Below are 11,892 nucleotides of genomic sequence, written 5' to 3' on the forward strand. Positions count from 1 at the left end.
CATTTGTAGCTATGAGCAGTTCTGGGTTTTTTTTTGTTTTTTAATTTTTTGACCACACAAACTAAAGCTCTTACACTTCAGCTGAGGGATGGCGGGGGGGGGGGGTGTTCCTAGTTAGTTTGGCCAAGTGTTTTAGGTATACTGAGGCTGTCCCACTTCTAAGCCCCCACGTTAACCTGTCAGAACATGCAGTCTGCGGGCCACCAGTTGGACAACTGAGGTAGACTATTTGGATTGCACTGAAGGGCTTGCTGCAGATTTGATTCCTTCTGGGTGTTGGGCCAGTCTGCTTTCAGGTCCCAGTGTTAGGGCTTTAACCAATTCTGATCAACATGATCAGTTTTCTACTTGTGTAGATCCAGAGGATTCTGGTTTTTATCTCTGTGGGTTTGGGGTTTAGCTGCCTTTGGATTACTATTAATTATTCTGTTGGAAAGTATTTTTGCTTACATCCACAAGCTCATTGTAGTACCTAACAAAAACAAAAACCCCGTAACTCTTAGTTGTGAATGTTGTTTCTTTTTTCTTGACAAATTTCAGTAAAGTTCTATGTCTAAAACATTGCAGTTTGATCCTATTACTTTTATATACAAATATAGATTTAACTGTAAAAGAGGTCCTTTTAGGCATCTTTTGTGTGAAGAAACTGCTCCAAAGTGCATCTCCAACTACAGCTTCTACTCAGAACAGCCGTTGCAATACGGTTACTTCACTTAAGCAACTTTTTGGTCTTCTGACATGGTGTTTAACATGTTGCTGTTCCAGAACACACCTGAAAAGAAATTATTGTTTGCTCATAATCTACTTCACATTTAGTCGTAGCTGCTTTCTTTACCAAAACTTACTGCTACTGTAAGCTTTTTTCAATAACAATTTACAAAAGCAAACTCACACATTTATTTACTCCTTGGTGTAACAGAGCTGAAATTCAGCTTCAGCTCTATTTTGGCAGAATCTTGCAGTTCTGTGAAGTTAAATATGAAGTTAGGTGAAGCAAAAACAATTTTAAATATTGCACATACACGACTGGCGGGGTATTTGGGGGTGCCTTTTATTTAATGTACATTTTAAAACCATATAAATGCCACTTTACATACAGTACATAGAGGTTTAATACTTACTTGGAGCAGTACAGTTTTATCTAGAATTATAGTAAAGCTCCTGACATGCCCACATAGCTGTTGTAGACAACACCCTTGTGTTCCCATTTATTATATACATCCTGAATTACTCATCCTACCCTCTTTGTGTAGCTCTGACACAAAATGGGTGATCTATCTAAACATAAGTTTTAGGACAACTGAGAAGTTGTTGCTTTTCTCTTATTTAACAAAGCAGCAGAGGTTGGTAATGTTATACAGAGAAAGCTTCAAACCACCTGTTCTCAACAGCCACTGAATAAACTGGAAAGTCTGAAAATAATGTATTCTTTTAAAGGTTGTACTGGGAGTATTTCACACCAAATTCAACATTTTAAGTTCCTTTAACGTAGAATTTAAGCATATGCTGTCTTCTGTATTTTTAGGGTTACTTCAGTTTTGGTAGAAAGTGTTCTGCATTCATCATCTAAATATTTGAGCCTGTGTAAGGCCATGCTACCAAACAAATGGCCTTAAGCAAACATTATAGTGGTTGCCATGGTGCAAGTAGGAATCAATGCATATTAAGAGTTTTTGAATGTACAATGGGAGTAGTGGTAGGAAAGTCAATTCTGAAACCTCTGGAATCACCTGTAGAGGTTGAGGTGCGTAAAATAATCTAGTTGGATATTTTCTCTCCGACTCTTATCCTGAATCTTTGCAGTGCTCAGAGTAGTTTTACAAGAAGTGTCCACTGGGGCTTATTCTGTGTTCTCTGTGTAATCTCATGTTCTTCACGTGAGGATATAATGGACAGAGAAGATGCAACCCCTATTCACATTTTTTTTTTTTCCCCTGAACCCTGCTTTGGCAGACTCTTGACACAATCTCACTAGTTTCTGTTATCCCAGGGAGGAACTTTGATCCAAGTCATTCATTCAGCACACATCTCCTATCACCAGTAGGTAAAAGGCAGCAAACGAGAAGAAAGTTAAAAATGCAAAAATGTTGGTTCTTCAGCTTCCTACATCTAGATTGGCTTCAGATACAGTATTTTGAGGGAAGAGAAGGTGCATGTTATGCAAGAGAATCAGGCCCCCAAAACTGGCATGCATGTATTAAGGTCTTCAAAAGGAGGCTTGACAATCACCTGGCTGGGGTCATCTGACCTCAGTCCTCTTTCCAGGCAGGGGCTCGCTCAGACATGATGATCCATTGGGTCCCTTCAGACTCTATAACCTATGACTCTATAAGCAGGGAACCACTGCATCCTATACAGCTGCCAAGATAGCTGCCACTTGTCTGACTTAGGAAGTTGAAGGGGTGGAGTAGTGTTAACCTTTTCACAGCCGTAGCTATTGGCTGAGCGCTGTAGCTTGTGCCCAAAGCAGCAGGTGAGCTTCTGGATTGCATCTTGATGATGTTTGTGATGCAGAAACATTTTACTGGCAGGATCTACTTGCAGTAAAGAACTGCCTTGCCAGGGCTGGCGGGGGCCTAACCTTGTGTGACGTAAAGCAAGTCCTCCTGGAACTTAACTGTATCAAAGAAGTATGGCATCCTGGGTTGTTCAATCTAGCCGATTTGACAAAAGGCAGTGTTTGCCAAATAAAATAATGGATATTGTCCGTGAGACAAAGCTTTCATGGATTTTGGCAGGTGGGCCTAAATTCCTCTTTGAAGGCCAGCTGGTTATGAACACATCCTTGCAGGCAAACACTACCAGACTCTGGATTCACATGCTGGATGAGTGTACAACACAAGATTGCTCTACAACAGTGTTTCTCAACCTATGGGCTGTGACCCAAAAGTGGGTCACAACAATATATGAAAGGGTTGTGGGGGAAACGGCTTTTTTCTGTGCAGGCCTGCAGCATTCCAACTTACAAGGGGTGCTTGGGACCACTGCTCGCTCCACAAGCTGGGGATGGTGGGGGCACTGGGTTGGGACTGATTATCTGTGTTAACAAATAGGTTCTGGTACACAAAGTGCAGTGAACTTGTACTATCAATAACAAGAGAAACCTAAGAAAGAGCCTTTCAAGGGCAGTGCGCTAAGGGATGTTTAAGTACCTTGCTACGTATTACAGCAACCACATAAAGATTTCACTAATTAAAAGCAGGGAGTCAGGAGATGAATGACTAACATCATTGCTACATCTACCATCTGAGTTGCAGCTGGCTGGAAGTAACAGCAGTTGAACTTTACTTGGAAATAATATGGAACAATCAGCAAACTATGTTCCTTTTTAATATTGGACTGTATCCTGCTTCTAATTGTAATAACTCAATGTACATACATACATACTTGTGTGTTGAGAAATTGCAATTAGTAATTTAGTAATATATACGAGGGGGGAAGATTTAAAAAATGGACAAAGCAAGCTGCATTTTACAAAATATCAAATTTATTTTTTTATATAAAATATTTTACACATGAACAACTGTACACATGCACACACCCACACAATACTTTACCACAAATTTAGGCCAGTACTTTTTTTTTAAATTTCATAAATCTAGCACACAATAGTATCTTACAATAATTTACATAATTCTTTGAAGACACAATGGGGAAAGCTTTGATCATTCATTTATAAACCTTCCATAAATTACAAAAGAAAGGCAGTCTGAAAAGTATGTATAAACAGTAAAAACAATTTACAAATGGACAAGAATTACAAAATAGTAACAGCCAATGTTACTGCCAGTAACTTGTAAGATGGCTTAAATCAAGAAACGCCAATACTGAAGTTAGTGTTTTGAGATATTTCTAATCAATTAATTGTTAGAGCTTTTTAACTGGCTACAGTTTTGTGTATGTAACACAACTTTTCACTGCTGAGCCTAATACATGCATTTCATCCTGATTCTGACATCATCAGTAAGATGAAGAATGATTTTTTTAAAACTGAAAACTGCACTTCCACAAACAAGACCACATGGGGGACACAGATTATTTTTATTTTCTGGCAGTTTACTGACACTTTTACACTAGTCATGCCAGGAGCTCTAAAACATTTTGAATGATTAAACCTATGTGCATTTTCTGAGTACTTTTATGCAGTATCTGGCTTTTGTACACTGAATATGGAGACTAAAGGAACTTATACAAATATTTTAAAAATGCATCCTGCACAACATTTTCAGACTCCCAGGAGTTACATCAGACATTAAATGGAGTCAGCAACACATTACGTGATCTTGAATTACCATGTCTCAGAGGATGAAGACAGCTGAATACACAGTACATACAAAGTATACGCTGTATATTTATTCGACAGTACAAATCATTGTGCATTAATAAGGCAAACATCAAGGCGGATTAAACTAGGAGTTTCAAGACCATTTTTATTAAAAGATAAATACTGGGTATTGTGGGGTGATCTCTTTGAATAAGGATTAGAGGATTTTCTTTTCCCCCCCCATTATGATCAAAGAAGAATCAATGCAGAGATTTATCCAGTGGAGTTATAGGTGTGGAGTTGACTTCAAATAAAAAGATGTTAGCCTTCTGTCCTTAATTCCCCAAAATCTGTCCCTTTTTTTGACGAAAAAAAGCACATTGGCAACATTTTGAGCTTTAGTAGCAACAAATCCACTTCCTTTTTTTTTCTTGCTGTTTGATTAAGCAATTCACATGATTCTACTGATGTCAGAAAGGGTTAAAAAATACAAAGGTTCTGTAAAGATGTACTGCATAGTCATGAAAGCCCTAGTTTTGAAGTTTAAAAAAAAATACATAGACTGGAAGCTTTACAAGTTGTCCAGAAGTACATGAATCATTTCACTGCACCCAGCTTTTTCAGCAGTTTCTTGCCTTTGGAAAGCAGCCCCTTTTTCTTTTTCGAGGATATTTCCCTGCCTCTCCCGGGGCTACCAGAACCCATAGATGACGGAGGTGACCCAGAATGGAGATGGACTGTGGGGGATGGTGCTCTCCTTGATGTACCTGTATTCTCAGGAGGAACCTATTAGGTATATTGTTATAGTTTATTGAATAGTTGAAAGCTATTCATCATCAAGAAAGTTGGTAACATCACTTTTTGTCCCAATACCCACTTAAAAAAAAGGTCTGCTTGATTTGTTCCTTCAGTAGTTTAATATGCCATCCAGAAATAATGGAAAATACATAAGTACAGCTTCCCACACATGCAATTGTGAGAAAAGGTGTAGACATTAGAAAATATACACTTGACTGGGACCTTAAATTAATTACACGTTTTTGTTTTTTCAAACAACGATCTGGGGACTGCCATTTTACCATCGTTCTGGCAAAAATCACAAAGTTTTGCATGTCAGTACTCAAGATGACGGTGAGTACAAGAATGATGAGACACTTGTAGCTATGGAATTTAAACAGTGGGTTAAGTACTATAAATCAGCAATCTATATAAGCCAAACAGTTCCAGAAGATATGTGCAAACTATATATGATCACCTATTTTTTTTTATGTCCTTTAAATGCCTTTTCTTTAAAGTTGGTTAACCTACTGTATATACATATTTAAGATGGCACACTGGTTGAAAGAAAAAAAAAGCTAAAATGAACCTTAATTGCAATCAAAGAAAGCTTAAAGACCCTGATTGCTTGGCGTGTGTGCTGCAGCTATATGATTGCCAGGTGAAGATGAACACTTGTACAATACTTAGAATATGACAGCATTCCTAAATATTTTAAACAGAGCTATTTTAATCATCAAAAGCACTTCAATGAAAATGCTACAACTATTTATACTCAATCTATTGCAACTACTTTTCCCCGCTAACAAAATGTGGTACTGTATGCTGTTTTTGTAGTAGAAATCATGCCTCAGGGACACCTAATATCTTGAATTCCCATTAAGATGTTAACATGTTAGCGATTTGCTGTCTTGTACAACAGTGAATTAAGCAAAAGGGCTTCAAGCCTACTTTGATTTTAAATCAAGGTCTAATTCTAATGAAAAACAACTTGGTAAAGCACCCCAACGTACACCTGAAGATACCATATATTTAGTCTAATGCATTCATTAAGTGAGCTGCAATGTTTCATATTGACACTTATTGCATTGGTAAACCAAGCTACTACTAGAGTGTTTCACAAATGTTTGCACTGTCTCTGGATAAAACTAGCATATGCAGGGGTGCGTGTTTTCAGAATTCTTGAAGTCATAGGCAAACTGGGGTATAATCGATCGTGGAAAACACATTTTTTTAAGGCAGAAAGTTTGAGGTTAATGAGTTTCAGAACCAACTATACCCTTGTAAACTACAATACTGATCTGCTTACAACTCACTTGCTCATTCTTTAAGGGTGGTGGGTTTTGTGCTTTTTTCCTTTATCTACAGACTTTGAATTTGGATATCCCAGACTGGCTAACAATGCAATATGCAGCTTCTGTCTGTAGCGTAATTGGACACTAAACTCCTCTTTCAATGTAAACAGAAACATTTAGCTCATGAAGAAATATGTTCCAAATGTTGACCTTTGTAAAGTGAGCCCTAATTAGAAGGAAACCCTTAGTTATAATTTCAAAGGATTTCTTTGTCTCTTGGAAATAAGCTAATTTTCAAATACACACAGTAAGTGTCTGTATCCTGTTACATTAGGGCCAATGATTTTGGAGACATATTTCCTTTTTCCACAGTTAAGTTTCAAGACTGTTGCATTAGATACTGTCAGGTAGCTTTAATTGATATCTTTATTGGTATCTTCAGTTGCTCACTTACGTGAAGGCTACATTGCCTTATTAAGGTGTGAAATGAACACTCTTCTTCTGTTTCCAAGCAGATGAGCAAAGAAATAAAAATATATATAAAAATATATAATATATAAAAATATTGCAGTGATGAAACAAACCAAAAATGATTCACTCTAAATATGAGTAATAGTTCATAAAGGATAAGATTTGGGCAGCTAACTCATGTTGGGAAAACAAATCTTAAAAAAGGTTAAAGGAAATTATTGTTAAATCAGCTATTCTTTACATTTCATATTTGAGTTAATGTTTGTCCCACTCCTTCCCCATCCCCTAGTGCTTGTGTTTTCGCCTAGGTATTTGTGTATAGTATGTAGAGTTTGAAGTTTGAGACTGTGAGCACTTTCACTAGAAACAGCTGAAGAAATTAAAGTTACAATTGAAAGATTCTGGTGAATGATTTTTTTTTTTAATTTAGGTCTGTAATTTCTAAGTGTATATGGCAGACTAGTGGAAGGATAACTGAACTCTTTCCATAATTTAAAGTTAAGATTACCTAAAATGGACAAATGAGTTTTTAAAATGTGAAAAAATAATATCGAAACAAAATAAGAGATGATACTGTATGGAAAAATTGAAAAGATTATTTCTTTTTAATGCAGTTGCTTACCCTTTTTGCTTTTGTACGCATTGGTGTGTCTTGAGCGTATCGTGATGGTGCATCAGAAAGATAGACTTCTACATCATCAGGCACTTCTTCAAGAAAGTTTGAAGGAACCAGCCCCTTCTGTCCATTCAGTTCACCCTATGGCATAGTAAAAATTGAACTGGTTTATGCTTTTAAAAAAATGCACAAATCTTCTGAAGAAGGGAAATATTACTTTTCTCAATTAAAAAACAATTACTTTTTCTCAGTTAAAAAAATGAGAAAAAGAGTGAGGTAGAGACACTGTACTTTGTCCAAGATCACATGAGAAATCTGACTGAAGCCAGCACAGAGTTTTAATATTCTGGTTCCCCAATCCTGTGCTTCAGCAGCAAAGGTTATCCATTGTAGGCTTTTTATATAGATAGTATTAGTACTACAACCTATTATACATCAGGTACCTATCATTCAAGTGCCATCTGTGGGCATGACGTGTTCAGGGAATCATAGAAGATTAGGGCTGGAAAGGACCTCGGGGTCACATCCAGTCCAACCCCCTGCTCAAAGCAGGACCAGCCCCAACTAGATCATCCCACCAAGGCTTTGTCTAGCCAGGTCTTGAAAACCTCGAGGGGTGGAGATTACACCACCTCTCGGTTTAGGTTACTCCATGCATTCACTTCCTGGTGAATATATGGGATGCACATAATTAAAATGGAACCACTTCATTAGCAGTTTGGCATGGGAGTCCAAACCCGCTGTCCCACATAATTCTTCTGACTTGAATAGGTCCCTAAACCAGCCCTAACTCCAGGAGATCGTTCCAGGCTGTGAATGCCAAGTGGAGGCCATGCCAAGCGCAGCCCAGAATTAGGTGCTCAAGCCTGGGAAAGAGCCAGAATTGAATGCACTCTTTTCTCACCACTTCCTGCTGGATGTGGTACGGGATCCCCTGCTCAGTTCGCTGGCTGTTGTGAATCCTACTCGAAGGCACCTAACCTAGCGAAAGGTTCCACTTTGGAGCCCTCTTGGCTAAGCCCCTACCTGGTGAGCCATAAGGCATTATCTTCCACTTACCTTGCCTGCAGGGCTTGAGATACTGGAGGGCGACACTTGTGATCGGGCCCCCAGAACCAGAGTGGTATGAAACTAGAATTCCCCTTTTACTCTGCAGCTTAGTGCAAGAATATGGGAGACGTGCTTAAAGAAATGTGGACCTGCGTCTTCCCCCATCTCCGGTGACCGCTCTAGTCACCAGTAGTTGGGATCTCAGAAAAGGTATTTAGTCTACTGGGTCTAATGAAGATTAATTCACTCAGCTAACACTCTACAGCTGTTCCTAGAGAGATTGGCTACTGGGCTAAACAGCTTGGATCTCCAGCCCCACGCTCCTGCACCACAATGCTTGGCCTGTCACTTGGTTCCTATGAGCCTTAGCTGCTTTCTGACTTTGGCTGATGACTCTCAGGTTGTCTTCTGGTCCCAAATGTTGGGTCTGACCAATGGGATGGACTGCCTGCCCCTGCCAGCCCATTAAAGTCTGTTAGTCTGGGACAGGTTTCTCTTCGGGATGATAAAAGGTTGTATTGGGCCAAGTGGCAGGGGAGAGAGTAAGGACAATTATATAGGTCTTCTGTGTGGTTACCCATCTGGAAGGTTATACATATATATATATATATAAAATCCAGTGACTGTTTCATTATGTTAAATTAGCCATGAGCTTAGTTCTCTTCCCTCCTGGGTGCCCCAACCGCTAGGTATTTGCCATCTTCATTCAGTCAAATGTCAGACATATTGAACGTGGGTATCACGTATCCCAGGGGAGTGCTCTGTTTTTAGATAAGCATTCGAGGACATCACCACTTCTTCCTCCTGCCATTGTGAGGAAAGGCTGGTGTAGGCTTGTAACTCCCAGAGGAAAATCAGGGTTGTGATTCCTGATGGACAAGGTATCTATAGCTTCTCTTCACTTTCCTATTGGCTACCTTAGGTGGCTCCTCCCTCAGCATGAATAGATACTGTGGGTCCTATCCTCAGGTATTTTACCTCTCCCCATACAACGTATGTGGGCCTTAAGCCCCTAACTCAGGGCTGTAGGTCCTCTGGCAGCAGGATGCCTAAAATTCAAGCATTGCAACACCAAGTACATTATGGTCTTGCAGGCATAACCTGGGTTCTTGTGTTCCCTTGATCCAGGAAAGCAAACCCTTGTCAACAAGCTGAGAGGAGATAATTTTAGCCTCTGAACTGCTCACCAGCCCTGACCACATAGGGTTATTTCCCCACCCACTCCGCACTCTTCCTCCCCAACTCCCCCCACAAAGCTCCTTTGCTCAGACAAGTGATCTCTATAAATTGAGGATCTTAATGGGTGGGGAAAGGTTTCGCAGTTGCTCCTGTTCCATGCAGGGTCATTTTTGCCATCTGATTTAAAGTACGTCATCAGCTGCATGCTTTTACACACACTTTTTGGCACTTGGAGAGCTACAAAAATGTTAAGTCTGCCCATACTGTCAGTTAAATAGTAAGGTGATAAATCCTGGACAAGACAGTTTAACTCGCCATCTCTGAGCCTCTCACTTGCCATCTTCCTGTGAACTCTCCGTTGAAATATTCTTCACTTGAGCCACAGAGAGTTAGTCATGGGCTATGTCAGATGAACGTTTATGTGGCTATATTCAGAATCATAGAAAATGAGGGTGGGAAGGGACCTTGGGAGGTCACATCTAGTCCAACCCCCTGCTCAAAGCAGGACCATCCCCAACTAGATCATCCCAGCCAAGGCTTTGTCTAACTGGGTCTTAAAAACCTCCAAGGATGGAGCTTCCACCACCTCTCTGGGTAACCTGTTCCAGTGCTTTACTACCTTCCTAGTGAGAGTGTTTTTTTCCCCCGAAAATCTAACCTAAACTTCCCTTGCTGCAACTTGAGCCCATTGCTCCTTGTTCTGTCATCTGCCAACACTGAGGACAGTCCAGGTCCATCTCTGTAACCCCCTTCAGGTAGTTGAATCCCCTCTCAATCTTCTCTTCTCCACACTAAATAAACCCAGTGCCCTCAGCCTCTCTCCAGAAGTCATTTGCCCCAGCCATTACTTTAGCCACAGACACGCCTGGACATATCTACATCGACGAGGCATGACCAGCAGTAGGTGGCTACGTATTATCAAGGGGCACTGTTAATGGACTGGCACCCATAGCAAACTTTCAAGATGGAAATGTGACCTGAAAACCTTCCAGATGTTATTTTATGACTCATTGTCTGTGAACCACTCTTTCAGGTACTACGTGAGGCAGTAAGAAATGCTTCTAGGTGCCGTTTAAAACAATCAAATAAAAGGAAACTTACATAGTAAAATCCATCTTCATCAATTTCCCCAAATACTGCAATTATATCTCCTGTACAGAAGGTTAGCTCAGCCTGTGGAAAGAGGGAAGTATGAGTGGTCATGGTGCGTTACTGTGCAGATCAAATTTAATAAAGCCCGTACAGGTTTCCTTATTTTGTAGCATAGTCTCTACCATTTTTTTTTCTTTTACATTCAGCAATGGAAAAGGTTTAGTGTTTTTGTGCTCTTTACCATCTGTTGCATTAATGGCAAACTGCGTCCATATTTTTTCTAAGTTAGTTATTGGACAACTGGGTGACTTGGGGTGTTGAATTATGGGAGAAAAATATTCATCTGAAGAAAGCAGAAATGTCCTTTTTCTAAATGACTGACCCCAGGAATTTCTTGACCAAGTCTGAACTAGGTCTGAGTGCCACTCTCTTTGTACAGAGAATCCTGGAAGGAAATCTCAAGGAGGATCTCCTTCATGGAGTGCCGACCCTGCTGTGGTTCAAGGGGTAGGTAGGACAAGCAGGAGGCCCATGATCTGCTGCCAGTGCCCAGTGACATCTCTGCTGGAGATCTGCTACCAGGGACTCTCCCCGGTTGCAACATCCCACCTCCCCAGTCCCTTTAGCCTCCAAGGAGAATAGTGTGTGACACCTCTAGGCACTCCCCATGCAGTAGGAAGGAGGTCTGGTGCGTGACCACGTCAGTCCTTGCACATACTTTTTTGCAGGGTGCTTACTTTAGGGGTGGCACTGCTGAAGAGGGAGATCCACATGCAAAACAGGACAATATGAGGCCTTTCCATAAAAGCCTTACAGTCTTGGCCACTTGTAGCTTTGTCACGCCCCCGCACGGGGACCCCCGTAGGCCCTGGGTGGGGCATGCACCCAGGCCTAGGGTCAGAGAGGACCTAGTCAGGGAACTTCTGGAGGGACTGGACACATTTAAATCGGCTGGTCCTGACAATCTCCACTGCAGAGTGCTGAGGGAATTGGCAGAGGTCATTGCGGGACCCCTGGCACGGCTTTACGAGCACTCGTGGTGCTCTGCTGTGGTGCCAGAGGACTGGGAGAGGGCCAATGTGGTTCCCATCTTCAAAAAAGGGAGGAAGGAGGACCCAGGAAACTATAGGCCAGTTAGTCTTACCTCA

At 40.7% G+C, this 11,892-nt stretch overlaps 1 protein-coding gene across 12 annotated transcripts in view; it reads right to left on the reverse strand.

Moving 5' to 3' along the window:
* Positions 1–3,586: 3,586 nt before the first annotated feature.
* RIMBP2 (RIMS binding protein 2) overlaps positions 3,587–11,892 on the reverse strand; it is a 212,782-nt gene continuing 204,476 nt past the window's right edge. For 8 of the 12 annotated variants that reach the window (XM_019538956.1, XM_019538951.1, XM_019538953.1 and 5 more), the window contains 3 exons: positions 10,754–10,825; positions 7,430–7,564; positions 3,587–5,050 (listed from right to left, as the gene is read on the reverse strand). In XM_019538956.1, coding sequence (XP_019394501.1) covers positions 4,862–5,050; positions 7,430–7,564; positions 10,754–10,825 — 396 coding nt within the window. In that variant the 3' untranslated portion in view covers positions 3,587–4,861. Of the gene's footprint in view, positions 5,051–6,397; positions 6,838–7,429; positions 7,565–10,753; positions 10,826–11,892 lie in introns of those variants that run through there. The other 4 variants (XM_019538954.1, XM_019538955.1, XM_019538964.1 and 1 more) reach the window with 1 other exon arrangement.

The sequence above is a fragment of the Crocodylus porosus genome, unplaced genomic scaffold (genome assembly GCF_001723895.1).
Source record: "Crocodylus porosus isolate Cpor-Errol unplaced genomic scaffold, CroPor_comp1, whole genome shotgun sequence".
Classification (NCBI taxonomy): domain Eukaryota; kingdom Metazoa; phylum Chordata; order Crocodylia; family Crocodylidae; genus Crocodylus; species Crocodylus porosus.